Raw genomic sequence first — 17,429 nt, 5'->3', positions numbered from 1 at the left:
TTATTCAATTTTCCAAGTTGTCCAGGACCCAAAGAGGTCAAGAACCCAAAACTGGAGACTCTGCGCCCTCCGCGGGGTTTTGTTTCTTCCGTTTCCCCGGGAGGTAGGTCAAACGCTACGAGGACTCCCAACCGCCCGGACACCGGGCCAACTAGGGCGCAGTGGGAGCCCGGCGCAGGCCCGGGCCTCCACGGCCACAGGGGGCGCTGCAGAGAATTCCGTAGCCAAGGGAGAGCAAGCGCCTGCAAGCTTTGCCACCCGGGACGCGTTTTCTCTCCGCAGGCCTCGAGCGTTTCCTGTGACGTATTTCCGGCTGGCGGAGCTGCGGCGGCGCGGCCCGACCGGAAGTAACGCCCCCCGGGAGAGTTGAGAGTGTGTGTGCGGTGCCGCTGCGCCGAAGGCGCTTCGCAGACAACATGTCTCATCTGCCGATGAAACTCCTGCGCAAGAAGATCGAGAAGCGAAACCTCAAACTGCGACAGCGAAACCTAAAGCTCCAGGGTGAGATGCGCTAAGCTTCGCGGCGGCCTCGGTGGCTGAGGGCGCCCACGCGTGGGCCGTGGCGCGCTGGGGCGACGGCGGGGCGGAGCGGCGCCGGGGTGGCGCGGACAGCTGTCCTTAGAGCACGTGTGCGTGTTGAGAGTGAACAGGCGGCCCGGGGCAGACTCGCGTGGGATCCCGAGAAGACGTAGGCGCGCCCCGTGGCCTCACGCGTGCCCGTCCCCTGGCTGATCGTCACGTCTCTCCGGAGGGAGCGGGGGCAGCGGACCCCTGCGCTCCCTTCCCGGCAGCCGGGGTTCTTCCCGCCAAACCGGCCCCTCCCACCCCCACCGCCGCATTTTGACTCCCTCCCCACCTGCGGCGCGCACCGCATCCCCACCGCCACCCGCTTCCAGTCACACACGTGGAGCCTCCCCTCTCGGCGCTTCGCATGCACGTCCTCCTGGAATGTGTTTCTGCAAAGGAGGCTCCTTGTCGCTCGTGCCGCAAAGCTTCCCGGTGCCGTCGCCTTCCCCGACCCTCCTCCCCTCGCCCTGGAACGCGGACGGCTCGGCGTGTCTTACACGCTCACGTGCAGTGCTTCGCCTCTGCCCTGCTGTGTCTTCCCGTCACTTCCGGCGTCAGCTCATAAACCCCCTAAGAGCTTTCACACATTTACACCTTGCACAAAGACTTAATTAAAAAGGGTTTTACCCGAATGTCGCCACGCTCTCCTCCCTTATTTGCAGCCCTGGGTTCCCGATGGTGAGCCAGACATCTCGACCTTGTTGGGTCCTGTGGACTAAGATGCAAACCCCCTCGTTGGAGGCCCGGTGCTGTAGCACCAGCTGGTTTTCAGCAGAGATGAGTTGATGGAAAGAAATCCAGGAAGAGAGGGAAGGTTCGTGGGTTTTAGGAATCAAGTGTTTGAAGTTCCCTGACGTTTCCAGTTCTTAGAGACTAACACAGCATTACGAGATCTTTTGGTAGTTAAAGGTAACGATTAAAGTAAAAGACGGCGTTATCTTTTTCTGTATATAAATATGGAAACTTCTAAAGCCATTCTCATGTATTTATATATCGTAAGTATTGGGACAAAAAAAGTGGTTTCATCAACAATTTTCAGTTCACTACCACCTAGCAAAGTTGAGGGTGCATGTTTTGAAGTTGTACTAGTATGAGAAGCAGTAGTTGTGTAAATAAGGTGTAAATTGTGTTTGATGTGTCAGTCATATAGTTATCAAATACCTATATCACAGTGTATATTTTGTCACTGCCATTGTCTGGCCCCAGCTGTTTAAATATTTAGCCTCACGAAGTTTTCCTGTCCCGGACTCTCTTAACTTCCTAAGGACAGAGGTGTGTTGTTGTTTATAAAGTTAATAAATCAATGGAGCTTTCCCTTTTCCAGTATTTTTTTGAAAAGGGAATTACTTGTCCTGAGCGGAACACCATAAAATTACAACTAGTTATAATGATGTGCAGCAGGTCCTCGAATAATGTCGTTTTGTTCAGTGTCATTTTGTTGTAACATTAATGAGATGCCATAGGAACTTAACTCTTGTTTATGTCAATTAGCCTATGTGTCCTTTCTCTGCAGTTCCAAGAACCTATCAATTAAGTGAGGATGGAACTGTGTATGAAAGGGAATTAAAGGCTAAATCATTTCACTTCTGAACCCCATGGCATTTCTCCTTTGGGATTCCAGTGTTTCTAAGTAAACCTCCCCTTCTTTGTTACAATATTTTCTGTTTTTGAACAGGGGCCTCGGATGTGAGCCTATCAGAAACTCAAAATGGAGATGTGTCTGAAGAAACAGTGAGAGGTGGAAAGGTTAAAAAATCCCTAAAACAGTCTGTGAATGTGGTCTCGTCAGAAGCCCAAAATGGAGATATATCTAAAGAAACAGTAGGAGGTGGGAAAGTTAAAAAATCCCTAAAACAGTCTATGAATGTGGGCTTGTCAGAAGCCCAAAATGGGAATGTATCTAAAGAAATAGTGGAAAATGTAAAAGTTAAAAAATCCAAGAAATTGACCATAATAACCAATGGGGAAGCAGCAACACAGTCTCCTAATCCAGAATCGAAGAAGAAAAAGAAGAAGAAGAAAAAGAGGAAAATGGTGGATGATGCTGGGCCTGGTAAGCATTTCATTGTATTTGAATTTAAGCCGTTCACACTGTTTTTCAGTTGTCATTCTATCGTCCCTGTGTTACTATTGTATCCACATGCCATGCAAGAACCCTATACCCACTAGTATACCAGAAAGTAGCCCTGGAAACTAAAGGAAACAGACGGGTGGGGGGATTTTAACTTTTCTCAAAATATTGAGCAATGTGTCATGCTTTTACATTCTTTAACAACCTTGAATAAAATCTCACACTTAAATAAGAATTTCCTTAGAAGTTTAGAAATTTGCTCTTCACTGGGCTTATTGTGATGAACACAACATACTATGGCATAGTGTTAGGTTTACCTATTTGCAAACAATTATGGAATTATGCTAAAGAAATCTGGGCTGGTCGTAGACTCTTACCTTCTCATACTTTTATGTACCCAGAGACTGTACATTAATGATTCTTTTTACTTCCCTCTATTTTGCCCCATTCCTTCTTCCTACCATAAATTCCTCCCTTTGAAAAGAGACTTAGTGATAGTTTGGATATGTAAAGTGTATGAAATAGCAGTTAGGAAACGCCTGAATAAATGGGCATTATCCCATTTATCAGGTGAGTAAAATGGCCAGAATAGTATTAAAGGGGAAGTGAAGGGCTGTTTTCTTTTGGAAGATGGTTGGATTTGAATAAGCTTACGTAAAAGAATAGGCATTTTAATTGAGACGTGAGCACAGAGATTTCAAGGGAAGGTAGAACAGGTGTCAGCAAACTATTCAGCCTTCCACCTATGTTTGTAAATAAAGCTTTATTGGAACAATGTGATACCCATTTGTTTACTTGGTCTTTATAGTAACAGAGACCGTAGGTATCAGTAAATATTTCAATAAATCTTGAAATATTTACTGTCTGGCCCTTTAGAAAAAAAGTTTTGCTAACACCTGGTTTAGAATATCCTATCCATCTGTCTTATCTGAAATAAAGGTTTCATTTAGAAAGGAGCTTTGAACTTTTCCAAACATGCATGGCTGTCTTCATGTTGCCTACAGACTAATACATTTGTAGGTTACAAGAAATTGCTTAATCAAAAATGAAAAAAAATTAGAGAAAAGCATGAAAATAAGACATTACAGTTTTTATTTAAAGTGGTTGTAATCTTATTCAGAAATTATTAGTGCCTTTAGGATTCTTGTTCTGAGTATGCCTAAGGAGGTGGTATTTTTCTACCCTCAAGCATTGAATCACAGGGCTGGGAGTTTGAGCCCTATTGGTAAACTTCAAGAACTATTTTAAGGGAAACAGAAGTGATAAGCCATGAAGACCAGCTGATGATATTCATGGGTTTTGAACTTGGGGACCCTACAGAGTCGACCATATCCCAGAAATGTGGTAGTAAGGTCCAAGGAAGAGGCCTGTCCTGGGCTACAAAGAGTCCTGAGTTCTGGGCTAGTTTAGTTCTGACCTGATACACTAGCTAAATTGATAAGAGCCCAGCATGGTAATTAACCGATTTGACACAGTGGAACATTTAAGAACATCGGAGGTAGGACTGGAAAGGTAGTTTAGGACCCCATTACGAAAGTTGTGAATGTAGAAGTGAAAAGCCAGAAGGCCTTACCGTCACTCCCTTCACCACTGAAGTTCAAGAACCAGGCCAGTTTCTGTTATCCCCTGTGTGGATTATTGCCCTTGCTTTGTAGTCTAGCTCTGTAACGTGAACAGCCTGTTCATCTTTCAAACAAAATTAGCTTTTATAGAAAACGTATGTTGAATGGCATGGGTGGAAAATGAGTGCTTGTTTTTGAGTTTTTAAAAACAGCAACAACAACATACTAACAACATGCCCTTTTTTTTCTCAGTGAAATATGTAAAACTTGGTGAAATTAGAATACTTAAATTGTTTAGTTCAACTTTTAAAAAAATGTCTTGGTCACTTAAGATAGTATAATGCATTAAGAATCCTAAAAAATAAAGTATTGTTGGTAAATCTGCACGTCTCCCTGCGTTTTTAAATATAACTAAATCTTTAATCATGAAAGAGACATTCTTAACAAATGAAAACTGAAAATGTATTAAGCTTTTGAAAATAGCATTTTGGCATCTCACAGCTTTTATTTTGTAATCTGATTTGGTATTTTTATTTTAAGAAAAAAAATTGGGTTTTGTTCTTTAAAACCAGATACCAAAAAAGCAAAAACGGAAGACAAAGAGGAGCCTGAAGAAGGTTCCCAGGCTTCTGGAGAAACGGAACACAGGGTGGAGAAGTCAGATGCCGAGGAAGAGGACAGCGAAGTGCCCAGCCTGCCCCTGGGAGTGACAGGTAACTTCCAGAGCATTTTCCAGATAGGTCTTTAAAATGTCATACCTCTCTAAATTATAAAATGTGAAGGTTCCAATGTGACTTTTACCTGGAAAAAGTAAGTAGTCACAAGAAATGTTTTTATATCTTAAGTGCTGCTTTTTAGCTCCCACGTTGTTGTTTCTTTCTGTTTTTTCCTTTTCTTTAGTCCTGGCACTAACTATTTTGATAATACACACAAACAGCTTCTGGGGTCATTTGTTCTTTTGGTTTATCATTTTCTAAAGCTCGTTCCCTGTTGTAGTAGAAAACCATTGGTCCATAAGTCTGGAGAAAGTTTAACACTGGCTCAGTTACTAGGGAGGGAGGGAAGAATTAACATTATTGAAGGACTTGTATCAGGTTACTCTTTTTTGGCCCTTGTTTCTTTATCTGTAAAGTCAAGAGTTTAGACTAGAATCAGTTGCTCCTAACCAGAAATGTCTAGGAGTTACTTGAGTGGTTTTGTTTGTTAAAATAGTGCAGCCCAACCCCAGACTTGCTTAATCAGAATTGCAAATGCTATCACTGGTTCTCAACCAGGGCAATTTTTGCCTCCGAGTTAGGGTGCCCGGCTCATCCTAGTTTGCCTAGAACTTGACCAGTTTTAGCACTGAAAGGTCAGCATCCTGTAAACCTCCTCTGTCGCAGGCAAATCTGAGGGTTGGCCACCAACATTTTTGGTTGTCAGAACTGGGGGCAGGCGTCTAGTTGGTAGAGGTCAGGGCTGCTGCAGAACGTGCTATAGTGTATAGCACAGCGTCTCCAAACAGAATTGTCCAGTCCACAGTGTCAGCAGTGCCGAGGTGACAATGTCTGCGGTGTAGCCAGGACATGTTGGGGTAGGGAGCTCCTGGGGGGTTTTGATGCCTTCCCCCGCTGGAGAACTGCTACTCAATTGGTTTGTGGGTTCAGTCTAACAGTCTGGCTGGTTGTATCTGACTCTCGGTTGTCTTTCTGGAGTGAGATTTTTGCTCTCTTGATTGACTTCACCCTCGATTTTTACTACAGTGAATGTTTCCACTTTTTATTTCCGATTTCCTAAACATTTCATTTCTCTCTGAACTCTTGTCCCCTTCCTCAGCCTTGGCATTTTCATTTCATACAAGTCCCTTGATTATACCTCCTGCACCCTTTATTATTTTGTTCCAGTTCAGGCTCTGGAGTTGGCACAGTCAGCAGCAGTGGAGGAACTTTAGAAGTACCTGGTCTTTTTCGTAATGTTACATAGGATGGTTGGGATTTAGTCTTAGTGGAAGAAGCGTTTCTAAGTATGACTCCACCCCCAGTGATGCTTTCAATCAGTAAAACTAATTTAGGCCGCTGTAGCTGTATTAACTATTATAAAAGATAAATTTGCTAATAATAAACGGTCTTCCCTTTAGGAGCTTTTGAGGATACATCATTTGCTTCTCTATCGAATCTTGTCAACGAGAACACTCTGAAGGCTATAAAAGAGATGGGCTTCACAAACATGACTGAAATTCAACATAAAAGTATCAGACCACTTCTGGAAGGCAGGTATGAGTAGCATTGATATTTGGCCATTCGGGTCTCTATTTTTAGTGCTAGTAGTTTGGAAAGAAAATGCCAGTATGTTCTATTGATTTTGCACTATGTGTTGGGTTACATATCCAACCTGCATTAAAAGCTTTAAGTGATTTACTGATGTTTGAAGAAAAGTGTTCACTCCTGTTTCATAGAATGATTCTCATTTCTGAGTTAGGTGTTTAACCCAGGTGATTTTAGTGGTAGAGGAGGTAGGAACTTTTCCTCGATCCTGTTCTAGCCTTGGTGCCGAAAACATATGTGATTGTACGTGATAGGTATTCAGAAAGTACTTGTTGAATGAGAAGACTAAATGTCTCCTTTCCCTTTTTAATATTTAGGGATCTTCTAGCGGCTGCAAAAACAGGCAGTGGCAAAACCCTGGCATTTCTCATCCCTGCAATTGAACTCATTGTTAAGTTAAAGTTCATGCCCAGGAATGGTAAGCCTGTGATCTGATTGTTTCTGCCAGTGTCTGTTTATTACAGTGTATTACGGCTATTGTAGACTCATGGTGATAACTGCAGTTTGACTTTCACTATATATTATTTTTTGCTTTTTAGGCACAGGAGTTCTTATTCTGTCACCTACTAGGGAACTGGCCATGCAGACTTTCGGTGTTCTTAAAGAGCTGATGACACACCATGTTCACACATACGGGTTAATAATGGGTGGCAGTAACAGATCTGCTGAAGCACAGAAACTTGCTAATGGGATCAACATCATTGTGGCGACACCAGGCCGTCTCCTGGACCATATGCAGGTAAGAGAACAGTATTACGTGCAGTAGTACCTGTCTCATTGTCTTGGGTGAAACAGACTTGACACCTAACAGTGTCTCTGTCCTCTGTCTTTTTAGAATACTCCAGGGTTTATGTATAAAAACCTACAGTGTCTGGTTATTGATGAGGCTGATCGTATCTTGGATGTTGGGTTTGAAGAGGAATTAAAGCAAATTATTAACCTTCTGCCAAGTAAGTGGGTAGCGTCTGTATGTGGTTTGCAAAGTAGTTGTTGGAAGCAGATGAGGGTTGTTCCTATGTGGAAACTATTAATACCAGAACTTTAATGGAGCCAACTGAATAGTGCCAGTCAGCTACAGAGGTGGTTTGCAATGCGAGCATCAAACTTACCAGTTACTTAATACAGTGGTTTTCCCGTTTTAGAGGTTATGATGGTTAAACAGTCCAAACGTATATCTCATTCCCGTCTGCCCCCACCACCCCATTTTACTTTTTCTTACTTCATCTAACGTGTCCCAGGTAGCCATAGACTTGTTGTCTTCTGTGTTATATTTGAGTTGTACATACCTTGGTTATAGTACTTATAACATAAATTGCTTATGTCTGTAATAAGGCCATGATTCCATTCATGATACAATTTGTTTTTTAATGCTTTATTGGGATATAATTGACATAATAATCTGTACATATTTTAAATATATAATTGGATAAATTTTGATGTTACGCCTACAAAACCTTCACCACAATTGATACAGTGAATATCTCCAGAACCTTCAGATTTTCTTTGTGAACTTTTGTAATCTGTCTCTCAGCCTCAGTAGGAGCAACCCTCACCGACATCCAACAACTACTCACACACATCTCTCTCTCAGGCAACTGTTGATCTGTTTTCTGTCACTGTAGGTCAATTTGCATTTCTAGAGATTTATAAAGTTCCTGTGAACATTCATCTGCAAGTCTTTTTTATGGACATATGTTTTCTTTTCTCTTGGGTAGCTACCTAGAAGTGGAGTGGCTAGTGTATGTTTACCTTGTACCATTTTACATTCCCATCAGCAGTGTAGGAGAGTTCCAGTTCTACCTGTTAAGTCTTAAAATTAAGTAGTATTAACTCCCAACTTTGTTCTTTTTCAAAATTATTCTGGCTGTTCTTATCCTTTGCATTTCTGTATAAAGTTTAGAATCAGTTTGTCAATTTATACTCCCTAAAAATAAATCTGGTTGGTTGGGATTATCACTTAATTTTTTTCTTTCCAGTACAGTACTGAATAGAAGTGGCAAGAGAAGACATCTTTGTCTTGTTCCTTACACTAGGGAGGAAAACATTCACTCTTTCACCATTCAGTATGATGTTAGCTGTAGATTTTTTGGTAGATGCCCCTTATCAGATTGAGGATAATTTCTTCTGTTTCCTGGTTTGCTGAGATTTTTAAAAATCAGATGTTAAGTTTCGTCAAACGCTTTTCCTATATCTGTTGAAGTGAGCAGATGTTGTTTTTTAGTTTGTTAATATGGCAAATTGTATTGGTTAATTTTCAGATATTAAACCAACTACCCTGCATTCATAAAATAAACCCCACTTGGTCATGATGCATTATCCTTTTTATATATCACTGGATTTACTTTGGTAAAATTTTGTTTAGAAATTTTGGATCTATGCTCATGAGTTGTTGAGTTTTGGTATCAGGGTAATGGCTGGCTTCAAAGAGTAAGCTGGGAAGTAAATTCTCTTGAGTGTCCTGGAGAGTTAGTGAAGAATTGATAAATGTTTAATAGAATTCACCTTTGAAGGCCATTAGAGGTGGACTGTCTTTTTGTTTTTTTGTTTTTTGTTTTTAATTGGGGATTATTAGGGAACAGTGTGTTTCTCCAAGTTGTTGTCCTTCAATCTAGTTGTGGAGGGCGCAGCTCAGCTCTCAAGTCCAGTCGCCGTTTTCAATCTTTTTAGTTGCAGGGGGCACAGCCCACCATCCCATGCGGGAATTGAACCAGCAACCTTGTTGTTGAGAGCTGGTGCTCTAACCAACTGAGCCATCCCGGCGCCCCTGGAGTTTTCTTTGCATAAAGATTTTAACTATAATTTCTTTAATAGATAAAAGGCTGTTGAGGTTTTCTATTTCTTCAGGGAGCTTTAGCAGTTTGTCTTTCAAGGAAATTGTCCATTTCATCTAAGTTGTCAAATTTATGGACGTAAAGCTGTTCATACTATTCCCTTAATATCTATAGTGATAAAATGTCTCCCATTCTTGTTATTTGTGCTTAGGAGCATTTGTGTTTGTGAAGCGATTGCTAAAGATTCTCTGAAAGATTGAGATTATTTTTTCATATGTATTGTTTCAGTACGCAGACAGACCATGCTCTTTTCTGCCACACAAACTCGAAAAGTTGAAGACCTGGCAAGGATTTCTCTGAAAAAGGAGCCATTATATGTTGGCGTTGATGATGATAAAGCGAATGCAACAGTGGATGGTCTTGAGCAGGTACCTTTTGTCAATATCTTAAATTTTAAGGACCTTCTTTGGTTTTTCCTTGTAATTGTTTTGAGGATCCTCTAGAAAGCAGATGGGTTATTGAACTTTTAATTCAAATATAGTGAAGTTGGATCTCTGGCTCTCTTGGTATAAAGTATCTTGAACTCTGAATAATTTACTCAGCTCTCCTTACGGTCTCTTAATATCTCCTGACATGTGGGAGACGTTGTTAACCACTATCAGTTAGAGATGCAGTAAAAAAAAATTGTTGTTTAATAATCTCTTGCTCTAAGATGAGAGGTGAGTTAGAAAGTGGAGAGACAGGTTTCAGGTATGTAGCTGTAGAAAACTGACAATGAAGTGACAAAGATCCAAACTAGATTGATTAAAGAGAACTTTAAGATCGTGTCTTTTGGTGAATAAAATACCTCTGTAATGATTTAGCTTAAAAACCTTTCATGGGTTGTTTAGTTTTTAAAAATATATTCTCCCAGCTTGGATACCATGTTTAGGACTATGCACTTAAGCTGTGGTTATTTGAGATCTTGCTATCAAAGACCTTTTAAAAAATCAGACATTGGTATGTCTTGAGAGTTCCGATTAGTAGAGATATTAACATATTATGGTTGCAAGAACTGTTGATAACCAGTAATCTCAGAAATATGAAAAGAATTTAGTGTCTGGTGATTACAGCCAGTTACAGGAGTCAAGCGAGCTTAAATTAGTCTTGTTTTAGAAACGCTTTGTTACGATGAAGGCAGTATCACTATAGGTAATGCATGACTGTACGCGTGATGTCTGTGCTCTGCATCAAATTATATTGGCTCATGCAACTGAAAATGTCTGGTTATTTTGTGTCTGTTCAATTGAACTACTTCTAGGGATATGTTGTGTGTCCTTCCGAAAAGAGATTCCTCCTGCTCTTTACATTCCTTAAGAAAAACCGGAAGAAGAAACTAATGGTCTTCTTTTCATCCTGTAAGTCCGTGAAATACCACTACGAGTTGCTGAACTACATCGATTTGCCTGTCTTGGCCATTCATGTAAGTGATTATGAAAAGTTTATTCAAAACAAGTTATGCTCACCAAGTTGTATAGATTGTGGGGTTTGAGGTATTGCTCCCCTCTAAACATAGTTCTGGGTAGGTCAGTGAGCATTGGGTAATTGATCCTATCCAGAGGGGGCGTTGCTGGGGTGAGGGGTGAGGACCACAGAGGGATAAGAGATGCCATCTACTTGGGAAAACAGGATATAGGCCAGGGAGTGAACGTGAAATCAAGCAGGTTCACAACTCCCCAGTTTGGGGGTTCTATATCTAGACTACCCAGAAACAGCCTCTAATGGATGTTTTGATTTGATTCTAGGGAAGGCAGAAGCAAAACAAGCGCACGACCACATTCTTCCAGTTCTGCAATGCGGACACGGGGATATTGTTGTGCACGGATGTGGCAGCTAGAGGGCTGGATATTCCTGAAGTCGACTGGATTGTTCAGTATGACCCTCCTGATGACCCCAAGGTCAGCGGCATCCATGGGTTTCTCAGAATGACTTGCGTGAAGGCGTGCACTTACTCTCCAGGTTCCCTGAGAAATACTGCATGGCACATTCAAAGGTCTCTTTCTTAGTCAGTCATGTTCTAGTGCACAGTGACTTGGCAGTATTTCTCTGGTGCTAATGGTACTTAGGGCTTTTACAGGACCCGAAGTGGGTACATAAGGAGATTGGAAAGGCATCAGTGGGACTTAAGTTGGGAATGTTACACGTTGGAATGACTTGTTAAGAGCAGAAGGATATAAAATTTGCTTATAGAGATAGGACATTAGTATATGTAGTAAAATAAGTTTTATTAAGTATTATGAACAAACAATAGGTTATGTAAATTGTCAACCAGCATTTAAACAGGCTTCAAAAAGCCATTTTGAGGTTCAGACGCACTTACTGGTCATTTTATTAGATCACAAAGTGAATGTGCCTCTCGTGTCCAGCTTTCCTTTGGCCTCGGTCATCGCCCTGTTACCCCTGGGCATGGCGCGTGCAGAAGGACTGACGGACTCGCTTCGGAGAACAGCCCTGGGGACGGGGAGGGGCACCGTCTCATACAGCGGTGCTAACACACAAGTCCTGGAAATGCAGATGCCCCAGCTTCCGGTGAAAGTCAGCCTGTTAACTCAGCTTTGCTCTCTCCACCAAAGGAATACATTCATCGTGTGGGGAGAACAGCCAGAGGCCTAAACGGAAGAGGGCATGCCTTGCTCATTTTGCGCCCTGAAGAACTGGGTTTCCTTCGTTACTTGAAGCAATCGAAGGTAAAGGTCTTTGCTTAGAAAATCTTAAGTTGGGAATGGATTCCTCATGATGGGACTCTATTGCCGATGCAGATGGCCTTAAGCACTGTTTCTTCTAGATGTGTCTGAGGAGTCGAGTCCTTGCAGAGCTATTAGAGCGGTTGTTCGAGCGGTTAAGCAAATGAGACTCTTGTGGGCATGTCCCAAGAAACGTGAACAGAAAAAACTCCCCACGGGGCGCAGTCCTTGAGCTCCTTGTTCCTTGCAGTGCCGCGTGTCCCCGTCCGTCCTCCCCCATGCCCACAGCCCGTTGGAAACCGCCTGCACGCCTTTGCAGCTCCCTCACGCCTGACCATGTCTACCTCCGGCTCCCTTTCTTCTCGGCATGTCTTCTTCCTCCTACGTTTCCCTCTGACTTTCCCCGAAGCACTGGGGCTCCCCATTCTCTCCTACCTCTGCTGTCCCTAATTCGTCAATTCCTGTCGGTTACCTGCAGTCTCTCCTTTGCAGTTAGCTCTTTACCATCTGAAGTATCTCACTAAAATAAACAAAAATAACTTCAACCCTAAACCCATTCTCCTCTCACCACCTCCAGCACAGCTGCTGCCAGTGACCTTACTTCAGTTTACTATTTCGAAAAGTGGTTTATATTTTCTCTACTTATTTTCTTCTGACCCTGTTCTGCAACCCACCCTAATCTAACTTTGGCCTCATTGCATCCCACCAAATCTGAATTCGTTAGAATGATAAGTGGCCTCTTTGTTGCTAATCTTGTGACTACTTACCAGGCCTTCTCTTCCCAGACATTTGCTTCCTTGTTCGCTTCCCTGGCACAGTCTTGCCAAGTGGATTTTCCTCTGCCTAGCAGCTAGGTGCAGCTCTTACAAATTGCCCTACAGCCTTTGCACTTTTTCTCCAGAATGCCCTTTTCCTGGTTCTCTACATTGCCTCTGGTTTCATCTAACTGTTGTCTCTTCTGGGAAGCCTTTACTGATCAGCCCCCCTTCATATTCCCACAGCAGGTGTGCTCGCTGAATTGCTGTCTTATTATCTGTCTCCCCCACAAGACTGCCAGCTCTCTGAGGACGGGCTGTGACATGGGCTGCTATTTTTCACCCCAGCACCTTGCACAGGTCCGGCACTTTTCCAGTTACCTAATAAGTGATGGCCGATAAAGATCTTTCCTGTAGGAATTTATAATCACTATGACTTCTGGTGTCACAAGTCCCAGTCACAGGGCAGTGTTGTGTTAGAGCAGCTCTCCTGACGGAGAGAAGAGTTCTCGGTCCTTCTAACTAAGAGCGTCAGGCTGCTTCCTCAGTGTAGAGATCCTGATTTACAGTAAAGGGCTTCATGGACTCATCCCTGTCTGGTTCCTCACCCTTCCTTTTTGGAAGGTTCCATGGCACAATTTGTGTGCCATTCGTGAGGTAAGATAAGACTTTTCCATTGGCATTGGGAGACGAGGGCGCAGAGGTCTCTGCCAAGGGAATCCCACAGGCCTGGTCTCTGTCATCTCGTCAGTGCCTAACAAGCTGCAGTGACACCGTTGCTGCCTGGCCCCACCATTTCCTGTCTGTTCATAGACTCTGTGACTTGTCTCATCCTCTAACTGTTTGAATGTTGATGGGTCCCATTTTGCTAATCTTCGTGCTTTGGTTTTCTAGGTTCCATTAAGTGAATTCGAGTTTTCCTGGTCCAAAATTTCTGATATTCAGTCTCAGGTATGCTTCTTTGGGGGTCAGCCTGCACCTCATCCCAGCATTGCCTGTGTAGTGTTCCACTGGCAGTGGTTGAACTCCGAGTCTCCCTTCTCATAAAGGAGAAGCTTGCACATGCAGTCTTTCCGGTCTCCTGCTGTGTTGGTTACCACACTCCTGTGCTCTGCCTCGTTTCAGACCACACCCACAAGAACTTTGTAATTATTCTGAATTAACGTTTTGCAGATATTGAAGCAAGTGTATTGGGACAGATATTTTTTGTGGGATGATTTTGTTCTAATATATATGAAATCTGCTTTTTTATTTTACTAAAACCAATGTTTTTTGGGGTTTTTTTTCTATTTCAGCTTGAAAAATTGATTGAAAAGAACTACTTCCTTCATAAGTCAGCCCAGGAAGCGTATAAGTCATACATCCGAGCATATGATTCCCATTCTCTGAAACAGATCTTTAATGTTAACAACTTAAATTTGCCTCAGGTTGCGCTGTCATTCGGTTTCAAGGTGCCTCCTTTTGTTGACCTGAGTATCCTTTTCCTTGTTGTGATGAGTTCATGCGGGAACTCAGGGACCAGAGCTTGACCACGGGGCATTTGGGCATCGCCCTGGGTGGTGTGGCTTCGGCTGCAGGCTGGAGGCCCCACTGTTAGCCTGCTCAGTGTCTGCTGTCGGTGCTAGCGCCGAGTGGGCAGGGAGGAGTGGCTGGAGTGAGGGTTACGGAAACGAGAGTTATGACTCGGCCTTAAAACAGACAGGAACATAACTGGCAGACTGAGAGCCAGAGGGAGCTGTGCAGTCCAGAGAGAAGCACAGGGGAAAATGGCAGGGCTCAGGGCTTGTGAGGCTTCACTGTACAAGGTCCGTGAAGGAGCAGGATGCCCTGGAGCTGAAGAAAGGAGACAGGACCTTGCAAAGCTTTTATCCTCTCAGAGCCGTTAAAGGGTTTCATACAGGGAAGTTGCAAGATCAGCAAAAGAAAATAAAACTGAAGTGCTAACTCAAGATATAAGGCAAAGGGAATATCTTAAATTGCTGCTTTTGCGATTTATAACGTGTGCTTTATTACATTTTCAACAGAAGAGACCGAAGCGGCAGAGGTGAGGCCTGTTCATTAACGCTGTGGTGTTAACTGCTGAAGGGACTAGGAGACCAAATTTGGGTCCTGTCCCCGTTGTAGGCATTGAGTAACTGTCTGCATGTTGAATCGTGTGAAAAGAACGACTTCACTTGGTTAGGCATTCTTGAATCAGCCTGAACAGAGGTGAAAGTCATTTGTTTTGACACTAGTGGTGTTTTTTAATATGTTCCTATAAACTTGATGATTTACCTCATAACTCCTTATAAGTAATTGTCTTGAGTCTCATTGTGTGGAGAAAATTGTATGACTAGTGCTTAAAATCAGACCTGCTGATTTCAGTCCACGGTCACATGCCACTCCTGATTGCCGGGAAATGTGTTGCATAGGCTTGTTCACGTGCATAGTTTTCATGGTCCAAGCAAGGTGGTGGTGGAGGGACAGTCCCGCGGCCGGGCTCTCCGTGTAGATGTCAGATTGGAGGGTGACCTCTGTGTGGGTTGATCTCCTTAACCTCACCTTCAGATGTGAACAGCAATGAAGGCAAGCTTCGAAAGAGAGGAGGCGGCGGCGGGTTCGGCTACCAGAAACCCAGGAAAGTCGAGAAGTCCAAAATCTTCAAACACATCAGCAGGAAGTCATCCGACAGCAGGCAGTTCTCTCACTGAAGACACCTTCCTTTAATCTGAAAGAGCTTTGTGCCGAGATGGGGTTTTTTTCCCTTGCTCTAACAAAGGAATTTTTGTAGCTCTAGGATTCGGACTCACCTGACAAGAGTATGAATTGACTTGGGTTGAAAGCATTGAAGAGTGATATTTCCAGCAAATCTCTTATTTTGGAATATAAAACAGGGTTCAGTTTTTCTTGATTGCCCCAGCATAAAGCAAAGGGATCTTTTTAGTCTTTGTTGTGATGATAGAATACTTTAAATCGTTTTCCCCATATGTCCTTATTTTGATGTAATTCCTTTTGTATTTTTCTTCTTGGTGTCTGAAGATTTTTGTGGCATGTATTGCTATACCAACCTGCTGTAAGGCTGATACCCTGCAACACTGGACAGAAGGTGGTGGTGGTGGTGGTGCAGGAAATTGCCTCGGTTTAGTTTTTTGGTTTTGGTGGTTCTTTGGACCTTAATGGTAGTTCTTGGCCCCTCCTGAATATGCTGCCATGTAAAAAGGTGGAGAGCTTTTGGAAAGAAGTACCTTCAGCTAAAGGTGGCATCGATTTTTATATATGCAAGATTTTAAAACAATGAGCCTTTCCCAGATTTTATCGTTTGAAGAACAGGAAATAATGGATTATCGTTGTTATTTGAATAAAGTGCTCCTAGCAGTTCTGACTTTTGGGACAGAGGGAGAGTTGAGATTTTTGAGCCTCGTTTATACCAATGTAGGTGTAATCTGCTGTTCTTGTGGTAATTTAGCAAAGACTTAAAAATAGACACAAAGAGTGGTGGATGACACTCAAACTTTTTTGTTTCGGGTGGCTTGGGTTTTAGTGAGCCCTTTCAACTCTGCAGAGTACTTAGAAGGCAAAGGATATTTTTGAGAGAAAAAATGACCTCGTCTAGATCCATGAAACAAATAGATCTGCAATTTTTGAGGGCTGCGACGAAGTCTGCAGGTGCCCCTGGAGCCGGAGCTGTCGTATCCCTTCCTGTTCCCCTTCCAGTTGCAATCAATAAGGTCATTTGTACTGTGTAAAAAAAAAAAAAATAGATTTGCAGTGAAAATTGAAAGTGAACAGAAGTCAAAAAGCAGCAAACCCAGGGGTTTAGTCAGATGGGGCTTTTCGTTGTAGGAGTTCTTGATTTCTAGTGTGTTAAGGTGTTTTATGTTGTCTTTCTAGTGTGCTTCATAACTACAAAAGGGTTAAAAACAATTGCAAAAACCGCAGTTATTTTTGCACCAATCTAATACATTTTGTAGCATTTTAAAACCAAAGTTCATAGCATCATTTTACTGTTAATGCCAATTAGTATTCATAGATTTCTGTTAAATGTTAAGTACACAGAGAACATCAAATGTAGAGGAGAGTCTACTAGATGCCTTTCCAGAAGGAAAAGAAAAGAATGGTATTCTGAAAATGGGCTCGACCCCTGTACCCTAGCTGAACCTGTCCTGGGTTTCAGACCTTGATTGCTGGACTCTGACGTTTAATAACTTTATCTAGTAACTTGTTTTTCTTTTTTGTTTCAGAAATAAACATGTTTCAAGAAATACACAAAAGGGAAGAATATTTAATGACTGAACAGAATTAAATACTGTGCATATTTTGATACGTAACCTTCCAGTGTTTTATAGACATTGTAATTTTTTTTATCAAAAGCGAACCTTTACCCACCATTTGTGACCAGCTTGTTTCATAACATGTTATTTTCCCATGTCATTAAATAATTACATCAATTTTGTATTTTGTTTATTAATATGCTTTGTTAACCTTGCTTGGTCTGTCTGGATTTGGGTTCTAGATACCTGCTTGTCCCAGACTGGCTCTCCTCTCAGAAGGTGGAAAGATTGTTCCTACTCTCATAATGGCTTATTTCAGGTACTTGCTGAGAGTCCTGCGTGAGGTTCAGCTGGCAGGATGGCCCAGGCTAGGGACATCCAGACAACCGGATTTGACCAACCCGGCCAGGATTCCGATGTGAGGGAG

General features: G+C 42.5%; 1 protein-coding gene across 2 annotated transcripts; it reads left to right on the top strand.

Annotated features, from left to right (window-relative positions):
• The first annotated feature begins 340 nt into the window (after positions 1-340).
• On the top strand, positions 341-17,184 carry DDX18 (DEAD-box helicase 18). Of its 2 annotated transcripts, XM_081051545.1 has the most exons (14): positions 341-501; positions 2,243-2,620; positions 4,773-4,913; positions 6,317-6,452; positions 6,821-6,921; positions 7,043-7,242; positions 7,339-7,453; positions 9,563-9,702; positions 10,575-10,736; positions 11,059-11,211; positions 11,887-12,000; positions 13,647-13,703; positions 14,048-14,225; positions 15,300-17,184. In XM_081051545.1, exons 1-14 carry the CDS (start codon positions 417-419, stop codon positions 15,440-15,442), a joined length of 2,103 nt encoding a protein of 700 aa, XP_080907671.1. In that variant the 5' UTR covers positions 341-416; the 3' UTR covers positions 15,443-17,184. The 2 variants fall into 2 exon arrangements, with proteins under 2 accessions (XP_080907671.1, XP_080907672.1); XM_081051546.1 differs by lacking the exon at positions 13,647-13,703 and having other exon boundaries at positions 15,300-17,178.
• The last annotated feature ends 245 nt before the right edge of the window (positions 17,185-17,429 follow it).

The sequence above is a fragment of the Rhinolophus hipposideros genome (assembly GCF_964194185.1).
Source record: "Rhinolophus hipposideros genome assembly, chromosome: 6".
NCBI lineage: Eukaryota > Metazoa > Chordata > Mammalia > Chiroptera > Rhinolophidae > Rhinolophus > Rhinolophus hipposideros.
The sequence above is the reverse complement of the archived record's forward strand: the minus strand, read 5'-3'. Positions and strand labels throughout refer to the sequence as shown.